This window comes from Salmo trutta, chromosome 6 (genome assembly GCF_901001165.1).
Source record: "Salmo trutta chromosome 6, fSalTru1.1, whole genome shotgun sequence".
In the NCBI taxonomy this organism is placed as follows: domain Eukaryota; kingdom Metazoa; phylum Chordata; class Actinopteri; order Salmoniformes; family Salmonidae; genus Salmo; species Salmo trutta.
This window is the reverse complement of record NC_042962.1, coordinates 39,310,490-39,330,093: the sequence shown is the minus strand read 5'-3', so window position 1 is coordinate 39,330,093 and position 19,604 is coordinate 39,310,490. Positions and strand designations below refer to the sequence as shown.

Sequence of the window (19,604 nt, the reverse complement as noted above, 5' to 3'; positions counted from 1 at the left end):
AATGTGATTTTGGTGAAGGCTAAACTGGGTGGGTGTCTAAATAGCTAGCCCGTGATGCCGGGCTATCTACTCAGAATATTGCAAAATGTGCTTCATCCGAAAAGCTATTTTAAAATCGGACATATCGAGTGCATAGAGGAGTAATGTATCTATAATTCTTAAAATAATTGTTATGCTTTTTGTGAACGTTTATCGTGAGTAAATTAGTAAATTGTTAGTAAATTCCCCGGAAGTTTGCGGGGGTATGCTAGTTCTGAACGTCACATGCTAATGTAAAAAGCAGTTTTTTGATATAAATATGAGCTTGATTGAACAAAACATGCATGTATTGTATAACATAATGTCCTAGGTGTGTCATCTGATGAAGATCATCAAAGGTTAGTGCTGTATTTAGCTGTCTTCTGGGTTTTTGTGACATTATATGCTAGCTTGAAAAATGGGTGTCTGATTATTTCTGGCTGGGTACTCTGCTGACATAATCTAATGTTTTGCTTTCGTTGTAAAGCCTTTTTGAAATCGGACAGTATGGTTAGATTAACGAGAGTCTTGTCTTTAAATAGTTGTAAAATAGTCATATGTTTGAGAAATTGAAGTAATAGCATTTCAAACGTTTTGAAAATCGCGCCACAGGATTACACTGGCTGTTACGTAGGTGGGACGAATTCGTCCCGCCGGTCCCATAGAGGTTAATCTAAAGGCGCTGTGAATTATGGGCCTGCTCTGAAATATGTGATAGTTGGCTTCTAAATGAGTTGGAAAAAGTGGGTTTGGTGTCAGAATGATATCTAATTGACTGATGGACGCTGACTTGCTGGGTGACATTTGTACTTTTGCAATATGTTTAAACAGTGATGAACCATCACCAAAATGACAGACTGAAATCAACACTAAAAATGGCATCACCATAGACTCTATGCCTTTTTTAAGGGGGTTATACGTTTTTGGGGGAAAAAAATCATATTTTCAAAATGTTACTCTTGGGTCTTGACTTGTGTTACATTTGCAATAAGACAATTTACGGTGGAGCGCGCTCGCCATCTATTGGATTTTTTGCTGTGTGACACTTGGCATTTGCCATATGACATTTGCAATATGTTTTGAATGAAACGGTGTCCAAATGAGTGGTATTGTACATCGTGTATATGTTTCGTACGGTGCCAATAAGATCCCATTCATTTTTGCCCATTTCAGGAGGGTCTTCCCTTTCTAAGCTAAGGAGCCTGGGAGTTAACACATCCCTCTGCAAATGGATCCTGGACTTCCTGATGGGCCGCCCCCAGGTGGTAAAGGTAGGCAACAACACATCTGCCACGCTGATCCTCTACACGGGCGCCCCTCTGGGGTGCATACTTAGTCCTGTCCTGTCCTGTACTCCCTGCTCACCCACGACTGCGTGACCAAGCACGACTCCAACACCATCATTAAGTTTGCTGACGACACAACAGTGGTAGGCCTGATAATCGGCAACGATGAGACAGCCTAATAGGAGGTCAGAGACCTGGCAGTGTGGTGCCAGGACAACAACCTCTCCTTGAACGTGAACAAGACAAAGGAGATGAGCGTGGACTACAGGATAAGGAGTGCCAAACATGCCCCCATTCTCATGATCGGGCTGTAGTGGAGCAGGTTGAGAGTATCAAGTTCCTTGGTGTCCACAATACCAACAAACTATCATGGTCCAAACACATTTAGACAGTCGTGAAGAGGGCACGACAACACCTTTTCTGCCTCAGGAGACAAAATATTTGGCATGGGTCCCCACATCCTCAAAAAGTTATACAGCTGCAACATCGAGAGCATCCTGACCGGTTACATCGCCGCCTGGTATGGCAACTGCTCAGCATCTGACCATAAAGCTCTACAGATTAGTGCGTACGGCCCAGTACATCACTGGGGCCAAGCTTTCTGCCATCCAAGACCTATATACTAGGCCGTGTCAGAGGAAGGCCCATAAAATTGTCAAAGACTCCACTCACCCAAGTCCATAGACTGTTCTCTCTGCTACCAAATGGCAAACGGTACCGGAGTGTCAAGTCTAGGTCCAAAAGGCTCTTTAACAGCTTCTACCCCGAAGCCAGAAGACTGCTGAACACGTAATCAAATGGCCCCCCGGACTATTTACATTGCCCCCCCCTTTGATTTTACACTGCTGCTACTTGCTGTTTATTGTCACTTATTTTTTACTTTAGTTTATTTAGTAAATATTTTCTTAACTCTATTTCTTTAACTGCATTGTTGGTTAAGGGCTTGTAATTAAGCATTTCACAGTAAGGTCTACACCTGTTGTATTCGGCACATGTGACAAATATAATTTGATTTGATGTCCACGCTTGATGAAGCTCTGGCTGTATAGTGGCTATGTAATGACATCTTGTGGTGTAGGAAAGCATTACTGCGTACTACATGTGGGTATCAGTGTGTGTACAGCAAAGTTATGACTCAGGAGTCACACTTGACTTTGTCCAGATTTTGCTACATTACAGCCATATCCTAAAAATGGATTGAATCATTTTTTCCTAATCAATCTACGCACAATACCCCATAATGATGAAGTGAAAACAGGTTCTTTGACATTTTTGCAAATGTATTAAAAATAAAAAACATACCTTACTTACATAAGTATTCAGACCCTTTGCTATGAGACTCGAAAGGAAGTTGAGGTGCATCCTTTTTCCATTGATCATCCTTGAGATGTTTCTACAACTTGATTGGAGTCCACCTGTGGTAAATTCAATTTATTGGACATGATTTGGAAAGACACACGCACTGTCAACTGTGGGACCTTATATAGACAGGTATGTCAGAGCAAAAAACAAGTCTTGAGATCAAAGGAATTGGGATCTATAGGGGGAGCCTGGGAAACTGAAATGTCTGACCTTTTTCAACAGTCTGACTGACTGTGAACATCTGTACAAAAAATGAATTGAGGGAGAAATAGATATGATTAAAAAAGAACCGTTGATGCAATATGGAAATAAATGGGTGGAGGAGATTAATCATAAACCCTAATTGAGAACCTTTTGTTTGATTAAGAGTGAATTTGTGTGTGAGAGAGATATTATGCATAACCTACATAAAAAGCAAGAGATCACTATGTGCACAGGTAAGATCAGGGATATTGCCTCTGCGTATTGAAACGGGACGGAATTGTGGTGATATGGAAGAGGAAAGACTATGTAACTATTATGACCTCAAAGAAATGGAGAATGAAACTAATTGTGTCCTCTATTTCCCTTTCAACAGCGATATACTCTTGCTCTTATGTATTTATGTATGTATGTATACATACAGCGTGTATGTACAGTTGAAGTCGGAAGTTTACGTACACCTTAGCCAAATACATCTAAACTCAGTTTTTCACAATTCCTGACATTTAAACCTCATTAAAAATTCCCAGTCTTAGGTCAGTTAGGATCACCACTTTATTTTAAGATGGAGAAATGTCAGAATAATAGTAGAGAGAATGTTTTCTTTCTTTCATCACATTCCCAGTGCGTCAGAAGTTTACATACACTCAAATAGTATTTGGTAACATTGCCTTTTAAATTGTTTAATATGTGTCAAACGTTTTGGGTAGCCTTCCACAAGCTTCCCACAATAAGTTGGGTGAATTTTGGCCCATTCCTCCTGACAGAGCTGGTGTAACTGAGTCAGATATGTAGGCCTCCTTGCACGCACATGCCTTTTAGTTCTGCCCAAGATTTTCTATAGGTTTGAGGTCAGGGCCTTGTGATGGCCACTCCAATACCTTGACTGTTGTTCTTAAGCCATTTTGCCACAACTTTGGAAGTATGCTTGCGGTCATTGTCCATTTGGAAGACCCATTTGCGACCAAGCTTTAACTTCTTGATTGATTTCTCGAGATGTTGCTTCAATATATCCACATAATTTTCTTCCCTCATAATGCCATCTATTTTGTGAAGTGCACCAGTCCCTCCTGCAGCAAAGCACCCCACAACATGATGCTGCCACCCCCGTGCTTCATGGTTGGGATGGTGTTCTTCAGCTTGTAAGCCTCCCCCTTTTTCCTCCAAACATAACGATGGTCATTATGGCCAAACAGTTATATTTTTGTTTCATCAGACCAGACATTTCTCCAAAAAGTACGATCTTTGTCCTCATGTGCAGTTGCAAACCGTAGTCTGGCTTTGGTGTTGCGGTTTTGGAGCAGTGGCGTCTTTCTTGCTGAGCGGCCTTTCAGGTTATGTCGATATAGGACTCGTTTTACTGTGGATACTTTTGTACCTGTTTCCTCCAGCATCTTCACAAGGTGCTGTTGTTCTGGGATGGATTTGCACTTTTCGCACCAAAGTACGTTCATCTCTAGGAGAAAGAACGCATCTCCTTCCTGAGCGGTATGATGGCTGTGTGGTCCCATGGTGTTTAAACTTGCGTACTATTGTTTGTACAGATGAACGTGGTACCTTCAGGCGTTTGGAAATTGCTCCCAAGGATGAACCAGACTTGTGGAGGTCACACATTTTTGGTTTTGGCTAATTTCTTTTGATTTTGCCATAATGTCAAGCAAAGAGGCACTGAGTTTGAAGTGGGCCTTGAAATTCATCCACATGTACACCTCAAATGATGTCAATTAGCCTATCAGATGCTTCTAAAGCCATGATAACATTTTCTGGAATTTTCCAAGCTGTTTAATAAAGGCACAGTCAACTTAGTGTATGTAAACTTCTGACCCACTGGAATTGTATACAGTGAACTATCAGTGAAATAATCTGTCTGTAAACAATTGTTGGAAAAATTAGATGTCCTGATCGACTTGCCAAAACTATAGGTTGTTAACAAGAAATTTGTGGAGTGGTTGAAAAATGAGTTTTATTGACTCCAACCTAAGTGTATGTAAACTTCCAACTTCAACTGTATGCATGTCCACTGCCCTTCAAAAGTTTGTTTTCACTTAGAAATGTCATTGTTTGTGAAAGAAAAGCAATTTTTTGGTCCATTAAAATAGTATCAAATTGATCAGAAATACAGTGTAGACATTGTTATTAATGTTGTAAATTACTATTGTAGCTGGAAACGGCAGATTTTTTTATGGAATATCTACATAGGCGTACAGAGGCCCATTATAAGCAACCATCAATCCTGTGTTCCAGTGGCACGTTGTGTTAGCTAATCCAAGTTTATCATTTTAAAAGGCTAATTGATCCTTAGAAAACCCTTTTGCAATAATGTTAGCTCAGCTGAAAACTGTCATCCTAATTTAAAGTAGCAATAAAACTGGCCATCTTTAAACTAGTTGAGTATCTGGAGCAGCAGCATTTGTGGGTTCGATTACAGGCTCAAAACGTCCAGAAACAAATGACTTTCTTCTGAAACTCATCAGTCTATTCTTGTTCTGAGAAATGAAGGCTTATCCATGCAAGAAACTGCCAAGAAACTGAAGCTCTCGGTGTCCCAACTTTCATCTCATTGGTTGCTTAAACCATACCACTCAAATGCATCCATAATCTGGGGCCCATATTTACTAAAGGTTTGCACTAGACTGATGCCTTTTTTTCAAATGGGAATTAAACATTGAAGAATGAATCAGAGGTAAAATAAAGAGAAAGAATAAAACATAAGGTGAAGTATAAATGAAGACAGTTTCATGTTTAGCAGAATTTTTTTCTGTTTTTTCCCTCACTGAAAAAAAGACGCATAAGATGGCACCGAAGAACATGGCTGACATTTTACATTCTCCCAACCAATTGTGCAATTTTGTTATTTTTTTGCGTTTTGTGTACATAATGTTGCTGCTACTGTCTTTTATGACCGAAAATAACTTATGGACATCAGAAAAGTGATTACTCACCGCGTACTGGAAGAAACTTTTTCCTTTAACATGTCCGACAAGAAGGATATCCTGCTTTCACTGGAACAGACCCAGATCCACATCCATGTAAAGACACTGGGAAATGGGACGCAGATTGGGGATCCTTCTGAGAATCCGGAGGCGAGCGAGCAATGCCTTCCATTCTTCTTGCTAACATAACATCTTATGCTAACGTAACATCTTAACATCTAACTGTAACATCTTATGTTTCACCGGGACATGGCTGAAAAAAGAAATGGACAATATACAGCTAGCGGGATTTTCGATGCACCGGCACAACAGAGACTCTACCTCTGGTAAGTCGAGGGGTGGGGGTGTGTGTCTTTTTGTCAATAATAGCTGGTGCGCGATGTCTAATACTAAAGAATTCTCGAGGTATTGCTCACCTGAGGTAGTGTACCTTATGATAAGCTGTCGGCCATCTACTATCTACCTGTATAATTCGTCGCCGTCTATTTACCACCACAAAGCGAAGCTGCACTAAGACCGCTCTCAACCAACTCTATAAGGCCATACTCAAGAAGAAAATGCTCACCCAGATGCGACGCTCCTCGTGGCCGGGGACTTTAATGCAGGCAAACTTAAGTCAGTTTTACAACATTTTTACCAGTATGTCACATGTGCATCCAGACGAAAAAAATCCTAGACCACCTTTACTCCACACACAGAGATGCATGCAAAGCTCTCCCCTGCCCTCCATTTGGCAAATCTGACCATAATTCTATCCTCCTGATTCCTGCTTACAAGCAAAAACTAAAGCATGAAGTACCAGTGACTCGCTCAATACGGAAGTAGTCAGATGACACGGATGCTACACTACTGGACTGTATGGCAAGCACAGACTTGAATATGTTCCGGGATTCATCCAATGGCATTGAGGAATACACCACCTCAGTAATCGGCTTCATCAATAAGTGCATCTGTCTATGGTGTAGTAGGTCAGGGTGTTCTAGTATATATATTTCTATGTTGGTGCTCTTGGTATGGTTCCCAATTAGAGGCAGCTGATGTTCGTTGTCTCTAATTGGGGATCATACTTTAGGGTTCCCTTCTCCCACCTGCTTTGTGGGATGTTATTTTGTGTTTGCATGTGCGTCACGTAGTCACGCTTCATTGTTCATTTATTGTTTTGTTTTGCTGAAGTTTCACTTGTTAATTAAGATGTGGAACTCTACGTACGCTGCGTCTTGGTTCAGTTCTTACGACAACTGTGACAGAATATCCCACCAAACGAGGACCAAGCAGCGTGTAACGATGGGAAAAATAAGTTGGACCTGGGAGGAGATCATGGGAGGACACAAGATCCTTCCTTGGCGGGAGTCGCAGAGGACGCAGGAAGGACAGCGACGACACCGGGGACTGCGGCCGCAGAAACCCCAATATTTTTTTTTTTGGGGGGGGTGCACATGGAGCTGGCGGCTGAGCAGAGGGAAGAGCCAGAGACCACCTGGGAGGAGAGAGAGAACTGGTCAGTCGACCCAAGGAGAGTACCAGAGCCCGCCTGGGAGTCGATGGAACAGTGTGAGGAGGGATACTGGAGAATGGAGTTGGCTAGGAGTATGCAGCAACGCAGGCGTTTGGAGGAGCGTGTCATCAGTCCGGTACATCCTGTGTCTCCTCCTCGCACTCGCCCTGAAGTGCGTGTCCCCAGTCCGGTACGTCCTGTGCCTGCTCCCTGCACTCGTCCTGAAGAGCCAGAGACCGTCAGGGAGGCAATGGGGAAGTTGGGAGAGAGAGCGATGAGAGGGATGTTGTGCAAGTGTGTTCTGCTCAACATCCGACCCGAGGATCCGGTTAGTAGTCTGGTGCAACCTGTACCGGCTCCACGCTTCTGGCCTCCAGTGCGCCTCCCCAGTCCGGTACGTCCTGTGTCTCCTCCTGGCACTCGCCCTGAAGTGCGTGTCACCAGTCCAGTGCAACCTGTGCCGGCCCCACGCATCAGGCCTCCAGTGCGCCTCCCCAGTCCGGTACGTCCTGTGCCTGCTCCCCGCACTCGCCCTGAAGAGCGTGTCACCAGTCCGGTGCAACCTGTGCCAGCTACACGCATCAGGCCTCCAGTGCACCTCCCCAGTCCGGTACGTCCTGTGCCTGCTCCCCGCACTCGCCCTGAAGTGTGTGTCACCAGTCTGGTGTCACCTGTACCGGCTCCACGCACTAGGCCTCCAGTGCGCATTCACAGTCCAGAGCTTCCGGCGACGGTCCCCAGTCCGGAGCTTCCGGCGACGGTCCCCAGTCCGGAGCTTCCGGCGACGGTCCCCAGTCCGGAGCTTCCGGCGACGGTCCCCAGTCCGGAGCCTCCGGCGACGGTCCCCAGTCCGGAGCCTCCGGCGACGGTCCCCAGTCTGGAACCTCCGGCGACGGTCCACAGTCCGGAGAGTCCAGGCACGGTGTCCAGTCCAGCTGCATGGCAGGAGCCCTCCTCTGCGCCGGTGTCCAGTCCAGACACGGCGTCTTGTCCCACTCCTAGGCCGGAGCCTTCCTCAGCACCAGTGCCAAGTCCAGGCACGGCGACCAGCCCAGCTCCAAGGCCGGAGCCTTCCTCTGTGCCGGTGCCCAGTCCAGGCGCGGCGTTCAACCCAGCTCCATGGCAGGAGCCTTCTTCTGCGCTGGTGCCCAGTCCAGGCACGTGACAGCATCGATGACGTCATCCGCACAGTGACTGTACGTACATATCCAAACCAGAAGCCATGGATTACAGGCAACATCCGCATCGAGCTAAAGGCAGAAGCTGCCGCTTTCAAGGAGTGGGAGACTAATTCGGACAGTTATAAGAAATCCCACTTTGCCCTCAGACAAACCATCAAACAAGCAAAGCGTCAATACAGGATTAAGATTGAGTCACACTACACCGGCTCTGATGCTTGTCGGATGTGGCAGGGTTTGAAAACTATTACGAACTACAAAGGGAAACCCAGACGCGAGTTGCCCAGTGATGTGAGCCTACTAGCTAAATGCCTTTAATGCTTTCTTCAAGACAAGCAACACTGAAGCATGCACGAGAGCACCATCTGTTCTGGATGACTGTGTGATAACGCTCTCGGTAAGAGCTGTGAACAAAACCTTTAAACAGGTCAACATTCACAAAGCCGCTGGGCCAGACGGATTACCAGGACGTGTACTCAAAGTATGCGCAGACCAACTGTCAAGTGTCTTCACTGATATTTTCAACCTCTTCCTGACCGAGTCTGTAATACCAACATGTTTCAAGCAGACCACCATAGTCCCTGTGCCCAAGGAAACGAAGGTAACCTGCCTAAATGGCACTCATGTCGGTAGCCATGAAGTACTTTGAAAGGCTGGTCATGGCTCACATCAACAGCATCCTCCCGTAACATACCGCCCCAACAGATCCACAGATGACGCAATCTCAATCGTACTCCACACTGCCCTTTCCCACCTGGAAAAAAGGAACACCTATGTGAGAATGCTATTCATTGACTACGCTCAGCGTTCAACACCACAGTGCCCGCAAAGCTCATCACTACATTTACATTTAAGTCATTTAGCAGACGCTCTTATCCAGAGCGACTTACAAATTGGTGCATTCACCTTATGATATCCAGTGGAACAACCACTTTACAATAGTACATCTAAATATTTTAGGGGGGGGGTTAGAAGGATTACTTTGTCCTATCCCAGGTATTCCTTAAAGAGGTGGGGTTTCAGGTGTCTCCGGAAGGTGGTGATTGACTCCGCTGTCCTGGTGTCATGAGGGAGCTTGTTCCACCATAGGGGTGCCAGAGCAGCGAACAGTTTTGACTGGGCTGAGCGGGAACTGTGCTTCCTCAGAGGTAGGGGGGCCAGCAGGCCAGAGGTGGATGAGCGCAGTGCCCTCGTTTGGGTGTAGGGACTGATCAGAGCCTGAAGGTACGGAGGTGCCGTTCCCCTCACGGCTCCGTAGGCAAGCACCATGGTCTTGTAGCGGATGCAAGCTTCAACTGGAAGCCAGTGGAGAGAGCGGAGGAGCGGGGTGACGTGAGAGAACTTGGGAAGGTTGAACACCAGACGGGCTGCAGCGTTCTGGATGAGTTGTAGAGGTTTAATGGCACAGGCAGGGAGCCCAGCCAACAGCGAGTTGCAGTAATCCAGACGGGAGATGACAAGTGCCTGGATTAGGACCTGCGCCGCTTCCTGTGTGAGGCAGGGTCGTACTCTGCAAATGTTGTAGAGCATGAACCAACAGGATCGGGTCACCGCCTTGATGTTAGTGGAGAACGATAGGGTGTTGTCCAGGGTCACGCCAAGGTTCTTAGCACTCTGGGAGGAGGACACAATGGAGTTGTCAACCGTGATGGCGAGATCATGGAACGGGCAGTCCTTCCCCGGGAGGAAAAGCAGCTTCGTCTTGCCGGGGTTCAGCTTGAGGTGGTGATCCGTCATCCACACTGATATGTCTGCCAGACATGCAGAGATGCGATTCACCACCTGGTTATCAGAAGGGGGAAAGGAGAAGATTACTAAGCTAAGGACCCTGGGACTAAACACCTCCCTCTGTATCTGGATCCTGGACTTCCTGACGGGCCACCCCATGTGGTAAGAGTAGGCAACAACATATCTGTCACGCTGATCCTTAACACTGGGACCCCACAGGGGTGTGTACTTAGTCCCCTCCTGTATTCCCTGTTCACCCACGACTGTGTGGCCAAACACGACTATAACACCATCATTAAGTTTGCTGACGACACAACAGTGGTAGGCCTGATCACCGACAATGATGAGACGGCCTATAGGGAGGTCAGAGAACTGTTAGTGTGGTGCCAGGACAACAACCTCTCCCTCAATGTGAGAAAGACAAAGGAGCTGATCGTGGACTACAGGAAAAGGCGGGCCGAACAGGCCCCCATTAACATTGACGGAGCTGTAATGGAGCTTCAAGTTCCTTGCTGTCCACATCACCAACGAACTATCATGTTCTTAACATACCAAGACAGTCATGAAGAGGGCACAACAAAACCTTTTCCCCCTCAGGAGACTGAAAAGATTTGGCATGGGTCCCCAGATCCTCAAAAGGTTCTACAGCTATATAATAGGCGGTGTCGGAGGAAAGCCCATAAAATTGTCAGAGACTCCAGTCACCCAAGTTATAGACTGTTTTCTTTGCTACCGCACGGCAAGCGGTAACGAAGCGCCAAGTCTTGGACCAAAAGGCTCCTCAACAGCTTCTACCCCCAAGCCATCAGACTGCTGAACAATTCATAAAAATCGCCACCGCATAATTTATATTGACCCCGCCTCTTCTACACTGCTGCTACTCATTGTTTGTTTGTTACCTATGCATAGTCACTTCGCCTCGACCTACATGTTCAGATTTCCTCAACTAGCCTGTACCCCTGCACTCTTAGCAGTGTCCCCCTGTATATAGCCTTGTTATTGTTATTCATATTGTATTACTTTTTATTTTAGCCTAGCCTTGGTAAATATTTTCTTCTTCTTGAAATAAGCATTAAGTCTACACTTGTTGTATTCGGCGCATGAGGCAAATACATTTTCCTTTGTTAACTTTGCGCCTGGTGCAGAAGCAGAGTAAAACTGGCCCTGGAAGTTTACTTGTTTACCAAAAAAGTGTCAGGTGACCGCTTTGTTGTTGTTGTTTGAATCCTAGATTGCCCACTTACCACAGAATGTTGGCCAAATTCAATTGGTCTGGCTATAGGCCTATAGTCAGGTAACCGTGGTCAGTGGTACGAAATAAAATACAATCCAAAAAAATGCAGACAACAATCATATTTGACATAGTTTTATTTATTTTCAACAAAATTTTAATAAATGTGGCTGCATTTCTCTTATGTTCAAAAAAGATGATGACTTCGAGATGCATTATAAATTATTTCATCACTCTTTTGTAGAAAAAGAAAAGATAATTGCACTAAAGCATCTATCGTATGATAATATGACAATAGTAAGATAAGGTATCTGTGTTTTTTTTTTATATTTTCATCATAATTCCCACCTTTTTCTTCATTATTTTCCTTGCACACATCTATCACACCTTTTCCCAATCTTCTCTCTCCTACTGATCTGACTTACAATGCTGTAGACAGTTCTTAACAAGGTCCAACTTCAAACGAAGTACAACATTAAAAGGCTTTATAAAGCATACATAAAGTACTCATAAGCACTACAAACTGTAGATGCTTATAAAGCCTTTACAAGTTGTAGTTTGTTTGAAGTGAGACCATTAACAGAAAATGCAACCAAAAACAAACACAAGAAGCTTTCCCTAAATAGAAAAACAGAAAAATCTCCAAGAGGTGGACATCTTGAATATCTCACTTCTCTAGGACATATTTACACCAGTAAACACTCCAGTTGTTCAACTGAAGTACAATGCATATGGCATAACATGTCATTCAACATAGTTTTTTTTTTTTCAGAAAAATAATTACACAACCATTGTGCAGACAAACTCTCTGTTGTATCACAACCATTGTGCCAAATGTGTTGTACATCAGTTGTGCAACTTGAGTATGTACGGGGCCAGACAGGGGTAGGACATCTGCATAGATCCACAAGGTTCAGATCATGTTTGGGGGAGTTTGTGGGAGGTTATTTCTACAGAGAGGGGGTTACATCCGCTGCTGTCTTTTGGGGGAATAGTGTAAAGGTGAGGGAAACAATAAATTAATGTTGTTCATTGATGGCTACAAAGAACAGTTCACCTCGATGAGTGTCTGTGAGAAAATCAACTGTTACGAGAACCTAAGGGGAAAATAATATGAAAAGGCTAAAGCACATAGACTTTCAGGGTGAAGTTTTCCCTAGGTAAAGATCTAGGATCAGTTCCCCTCCCCCAATTCTAACACCTTCCATTAGTGGGTCAAATGTAGAACTGACCCAAGACCAGGGTCTTGAGGAAACTTCACCCTAATCGTCAGATTGATGTCTTCATGCCCGAGTACGATTGACTTCAGAGTTATTCCGGCAGTACTGATTATATGTACGTGTAGAAAAAACAAAGGTGCCATAATATGCGCTACTCAGTTGAACGGGAAGGATAAGACAGGGATGTCAAGGTCAAAGGTGAAAGCATAATAAGGAGCCTATCAGATTTCTTCCCCTATGTGCCATATCAATGAGTACCGGTTAGCAGCAGTCACACCAACGGAATGAAATGCAGTATGTAGAGCCAGCCCTTGAGAACTCCTTACCCACACACAAATGCCTACTAGCTAAGGCCTTAGCTCTGTGTAAAGATACAAGGTGATTATCTTGGTCACAATGATAATAAGGTCAAATAGAGACAAAGAGGAGAGGGTATGTATGTATGTATGTATGATCCATCCTGGGTTCAAATTGTGTCTGTTTTCTGTCAAGGGTGTTGAGCATTTGATTGAGCTTGTCTGGAGATGAGATGGGCAAGATTTTCAGATATACTTTTGGGACAATCCCATTGGTTACATTGTGCCAGGCAAGCTCAATCGAGTGCAGGTAAAATATTTCAAAGAGAACAAATACTATTTGAACCCAGGTCTTGTGACACCAACTGGCAGTAATGTACTGGTATGATGTACCAGAGTCTTATATTGAGAAATATATGAGTCAAATATAAAAGCCAAACATACGGTTCTTGGATGTACTGCTTTAGAAAAACAGAGTCAATCTAAGCCAACAGGTCACTTGATTTGAGACAACCCACTCACATTCCAACAAACTCCACAAACAACTGAACCAGGAGGAGAAAAAAAACGATATAGTACATCCTGAAGAAACAAGAGACTGAAAAGGTGAACTCGGGTTTAGATTGACACGGTGATATGATATTGATCCTTTGGTCTGAGATGTGTTTGCCTCACCACATGACTAAAATTCCCAGCATCCTTTGCTCCAGGTAAATTGCCATCGCTTCCTGTGGCCCAATGAGGATTCGACAGCACATACCAGGGACCTTCCAGGGTTCTCTCTGAACAGAGAGCCAGAACTGGTCATAACCGGTTTTGCAACTCAATCATTCCCAGATAAAACTTAGAGTTTTTTTTGCAAATTTTTTCCATTATTCCTCACCGGAGGAGCTTTCCTCCAGGGGGAAAATGACTGCCACACCGACGACCCCAGTGGAATTGTGGGATGCGGTGGTAATGGTGACTACGGTGTGCAGGAGAACAAAGACCAGCAGGCACAGCTTCAGCCGGCCGCTGCTGCTGCACAGTCTGGTGGGTGTGGCGGCCGAGGTGACTGATGTCGACGCCCCCTGTTGGTGATGGCAGGAGGGAGTTGGAGTCCTTTTCAGCGTCCCACGAGAACGGTTGTCCGGTTTAGAGTCCCACCGGACATCGCAGCACTCTGCCTGGCTGTTGGGCTGCCCATGGCTTCCCAGTAGCCCTGTGGGGGACAAAGAGAGTAGTGGGTAAACACTGATATAAGCCATAGATGCTCATGTCTCTCTGCATCCCTCTCATGCATCCCTGTGTGTCTGTATCATCCATGCCTGTGTCTGATGATGATGACAAACCCAATTTCCCCAATACCAATAAAGTGTATTCATTCATTCAGATGACCCACAATAAGCTAAATAAATGACCTAGTTCGAGCCATTCTTGCAGTGTGGTAATGCAGTGTTTTGTTGAATTGTATCACCAAAAAAAGGCAGATGACCATGTGCATGAGAGCATAAATACCAGTCAGTGTGCACGTTTATCCCAGTCTTCATATGACTCAACTATCAGTATCATTATGTCATATGCTGTATCAGAACCTAACAATAATGACCCTTTATTGAACTCTAAATGAAAAAATACGTAAGGGACATTTTGTAGCGACCCCATACTGCAGCACGGTAAATATAATCTACACTGCTGCCCTCCAGGATACCTACAGTGCCCGATGTCACAGGAAGGCCAAAAAGATCATCAAGGACAACAACCACCCGAGCCATTGCCTGTTCACCCTGATACCATCTAGAAGGCGAGATCAGTACAGGTGCATCAAAGCTGGGACCGAGAGACAGAATCTATTTTTCAATCTCAAGGCCATCAGACTGTTAAACAGCCATCACTAACACAGAGAGGCTGCTGCCTACATACAGACTTATAGATAGATCACTAGTCACTTTAATAATGCCACTTTAATAATTTTTACATATCTTGAATTACTTATCCCATATGTACAGTTGAAGTCAGAAGTTTACATACACTTAGATTGGAGTCATTAAAACTCGTTTTTCAACCACTCCACAAATTTCTTGTTAACAAACTATAGTTTTGGCAAGTCGGTAGGACATCTACTTTGTGCATGACACAAATAATTTTTCCAACAAATGTTTACAGACAGATTATTTCACTTATAATTCACTGTATCACAATTCTGGTGGGTCAGAAGTTTACATACACTAAGTTGACTGTGCCTTTAAACAGCTTGGAAAATTACAGAAAATGATGTCATGGCTTTTCTGATAGGCTAATTGACATCATTTGAGTCAATTGGAGGTGTACCTGTGGATGTATCTCAAGGTCTATCTTCAAACTCAGTGCCTCTTTGCTTGACATCCTGGGAAAATCAAAAGAAATCAGCCAAGACCTCAAAATAACAATTGTAGACCTCCACAAGACTGGTTCATCCTTGGGAGCAATTTCCAAATGCCTGAAGGTACCACGTTCATCTGTACAAACAATAGTATGCAAGTATAAACACCATGGGACCACGCAGCCGTCATACTGCTCAGGAAGGAGACACGTTCTGTCTCCTAGAGATGAACGTACTTTGGTGTGAAAGGTGCAAATCAATCCCAGAACAGCAGCAAAGGACCTTTGCTAAATCCACAGTAAAACAAGTCCTATATTGACATAACCTGAAAGGCAGCTCAGCAAGGAAGAAGCCACTGCTACAAAACCCCAACACAAAAGCCAGTCTAAGGTTTGCAAATGCACATGGGGACAAAGATTGTTATTTTTGGAGAAATGTCCTCTGGTCTGATGAAACAAAAATATAACTGTTTGGCCATAATGACCATCGTTATGTTTGGAGGAAAAAGGGGGAGGCTTACAAGCCAAAGAACACCATCCCAACCGTGAAGCACGGGGGTGGCAGCATCATGTTGTGGGGTGCTTTGCTGCAGGAGGAACTGGTGCACTTCACAAAATAGATGACATCATGAGGAAAGAAAATTATGTGGATATATTGAAGCAACTTCTCAAGACATCAGTCAGGAAGTTAAAGCTTGGTCACAAATGGGTCTTCCAAATGGACAATGACCCCAAGCATACTTCCAAAGTTGTGGCAAAATGGCTTAAGGACAACAAAGTCAAGGTATTGGAGTGGCCATCACAAAGCCCTGACCTCAATCCCATTGACAATTTGTGGGCAGAACTGAAAAAAGCGTGTGCGAGCAAGGAGGCCTAAAAACCTGACTCAGTTACACCAGCTCTGTCACGAGGAATTGGCCAAAATTCACCCAACTAATTGTGGGAAGCTTGTGAAAGGCTACCTGAAACGTTTGACCCAAGTTAAACAATTTAAAGGCAATGTTACCAAATACTAATTGAGTGTATGTAAACTTCTGACGCACTGGGAATGTGATGAAAGAAATAAAAGCTGAAATAAATCATTCTCTCTACTATTACTCTGACATTTCACATTCTTAAAATTAAGTGGTGATCCTAACTGACCTATGACAGGGAATTTCTACTAGGATTAAATGTCAGGAATTGTGAAAACTGAGTTTAAATGTATTTGGCTAAGGTGTATGTAAACTTCCATCTTCAACTGTATATACTCTATTTTTATACCATCTATTGCATCTTGCCTATGCCGCTCGGTCATCGCTCATCCATATAATTATATTTATATATTCTTATTCCATCCCTTAGATTTGTGTGTATTAGGTAGTTGTTGTGGAATTGTTAGATTACTTGCTTGATATTACTGCACTGTCGGAACTAGAAGCGGAAGCATTTCGCTACACTCGCAATAACATCTGCTAACCATGTGTATGTGACCAATAAAATGTGATTTGATGTCACGACTTGTGTAATCTCTCTTCAAACAACTGCCAGTTTACACTAAAGGAAGACATCAAATGAGCATCAGAAAATGAGGATCTCAAAAGGCAAAGCCTAACATTTAATCGCTGACGCACAAGTAATAGAAAAATATCAAAGGCTGTTCTTATTACGGTATTGAAATACTTAACATTTTTGGGGCTGGGGGAGGAAATGACAGAGCACCCCACTGAGATCAAATCAGGACAGGGCAGGTCATGTTATTCTGGTTCTGTCTTGATCACTGTGGAATATTAAAATACTACCCTGGAGTTGTACCCCATCACAGTGACTGTCTCAGCAATACACTTTACACTGAGCTGGAAGTGTCATTGATTTTACTAACACTGCCTTATATGTCCACTAGATGTCACCAGTGACAAGTACTAGAATTCATTATTGGCTTGAGTACCAGAGTTCAAAGCATACAACTTTATCGATACCACTGAAAAGTATCGAGGGATCATCAGGGGCACAAAAGCACAATTAAATATGTCCTGCAACATACAATTCCATCTAAATTCCTGTCAGTGGACATAGGAGTGCAAATAAATTCCTACAATTAGTACATTTCAAAATTAATTGACCCAAGCCCATCTATCCTAGATCCATGGTGCATCTCTGCTAAACAGCATAGCCCTAAAGTAGATATACGCCCACCTGTATAAGCTGTGGCTACAAATCACACTTGATTGATTGACTGACTGATTGATCAGTCCATACCACCACACCCACCTGTACATATGAAGCTGGGGCTTCCTCCGTGGATGAGATCGTCGTTGTCCGGTAGTATGAAGGGACACCTCTGCTGAACCTCCAGGCAGTACTGGAGACAAGGTACTGTCCTTCCACAATGCCTCTGTGTGGTGGGGAAATACTGTGCACACAGCCACGGTTTGTAGGCAACCTGAGAGGTAGAAGATAGAGCATGTTAGTTAAACCAAATGAAACCCATATGTAAATTCAAACAACTTAAAGGGGAAGTTCAATTTTAGCACATCATAAATAGGCAAACTATTACTTTGACATCAAGACTAAGCTATGTCTGTTCAAAAACAAAGATCTCAGTTGTCTTCTGTTTGGCTCTGAATGTTAGTAAATAACATCCATCCTATCTTCAAAACCAGAGATTTTTCAGTACACATACAGTGGGGAGAATAAGTATTTGATACACTGCCGATTTTGCAGGTTTTCCAACTTACAAAGCATGTAGAGGTCTGTAATTTTTATCATAGGTACACTTCAACTGTGAGAGACGGAATCCAGAAAATCACATTGTATGATTTTTAAGTAATTAATTTGCATTTACTTTTACCACGCATGACCAGCTCTGAAACCAGATTGCATAGCGGAGAAGGTACAGTGGGATTCGAAATGGTCGGTAATCTGTTTGTTAACTTGGCTTTCGAAGACCTTAGAAAGACAGGGTAGGATATATATAGGTCTGTAGCAGTTTGGGTCTAGAGTGTCACCCCCTTTGAAGAGGGGGATGACCACAGCAGCTTTCCAATCCTTGGGAATCTCAGACGATACGAAAGAGAGGTTGAACAGGCTAGTAATAGGGGTTGCAACAATTTCGGCAGATAATTTTAGAAAGAGAGGGTCCAGATTGTCTAGCCCGGCTGATTTGTGTGTCCAGATTTTTCATCTCTTTCAGAACATCAGCTATCTGGATTTGGGTGAAGGAGAAATGGTGGGGCCTTTGGCGGGTTGCTGTGGAGGGTGCCGGGCAGTTGACCGGGGTAGGGGTAGCCAGGTGGAAAGCATGGCCAGCCGTAGAGAAATGCTTATTGAAATTCTCAATTATAGTGGATTTATCGGTGGTAACAGTGTTTCCTAGCCTCAGAGCAGTGGGCAGCTGGGAGGAGGTGCTCTTATTCTCCATGGACTTTACAGTGTCCCAGAACTTTTTTGAGTTAGTACTACAGGATGCAAATTTCTGTTTGAAAAAGCTAGTCTTAGCTTTTCTAACTGCCTGTGTATATTTGTTCCTAACTTCCCTGAAAAGGTGCATATCGCAGGGGCTATTCGATGCTAATGCAGAACGCGACAGGATGTTTTTGTGCTGGTCAAGGACAGACAGGTCTTGAGTGAACCAAGGACTATATCTATTCCTAGTTCTACATTTTTTGAGTGGGGCAGGCTTATTTAAGATGTTGAGGAAGGCACTTTTAAAGAATAGCCAGGCATCATCTACTGACGGGATGAGGTCAATGCCATTCCAGGATACCCCGGCCAGGTCGATTAGAAAGGCCTGCTTGCAGAAGGGTTTTAGGGAGCGTTTGACAGTGATGAGGCGTGGTCGTTTGGTTGCAGACCCATTACGGATGCAGGCAATGAGGCAGTGATCGCTGAGATCTTGATTGGAAACAGCAGAGGTGTATTTGGAGGGCGAGTTAGTTAGGATGACATCTATGAGGGTGCCCGTGTTTACGGATTTGGGTTTGTACCTGGTAGGTTCATTGATCATTTGTGTGAGATTGAGGGCATCAAGCTTAGATTGTAGGATGGCCAGGGTGTTAAGCATGTCACAGTTTAGGTCACCTAGTAGCACGAGCTCAGAAGATAGATAGGGGGCAATCAATTCACATATGGTTTCGAGGGCACAGCTGGGGGTAGAGGGAGGTCTATAGCAAGCGGCAACAGTGAGAGACTTGTTTCTGTTAAGGTGAATATTTAGAAGTAGAAGCTCGAATTGTTTGGGTACAGACTTGGATAGTAATACAGAACTCTGCAGGCTATCTTTGCAGTAGATTGCAACACTCGTCATTGCTGGTAATCAGACTGTTCAGTTTGTGGTT

General features: G+C 44.0%; 1 protein-coding gene across 1 annotated transcript; it reads right to left on the bottom strand.

The window, feature by feature from the left end:
* Nucleotides 1–11,551: 11,551 nt before the first annotated feature.
* On the bottom strand, nucleotides 11,552–17,722 carry LOC115195120 (transmembrane protein FAM155A; the record flags this gene model as incomplete). Its single annotated transcript, XM_029754933.1, has 2 exons — nucleotides 11,552–14,149; nucleotides 17,539–17,722. Coding segments are annotated over 2 exons (513 nt in total), but the record flags the coding sequence as incomplete, so codon positions are not given.
* Between the last annotated feature and the right edge of the window lie 1,882 nt (nucleotides 17,723–19,604).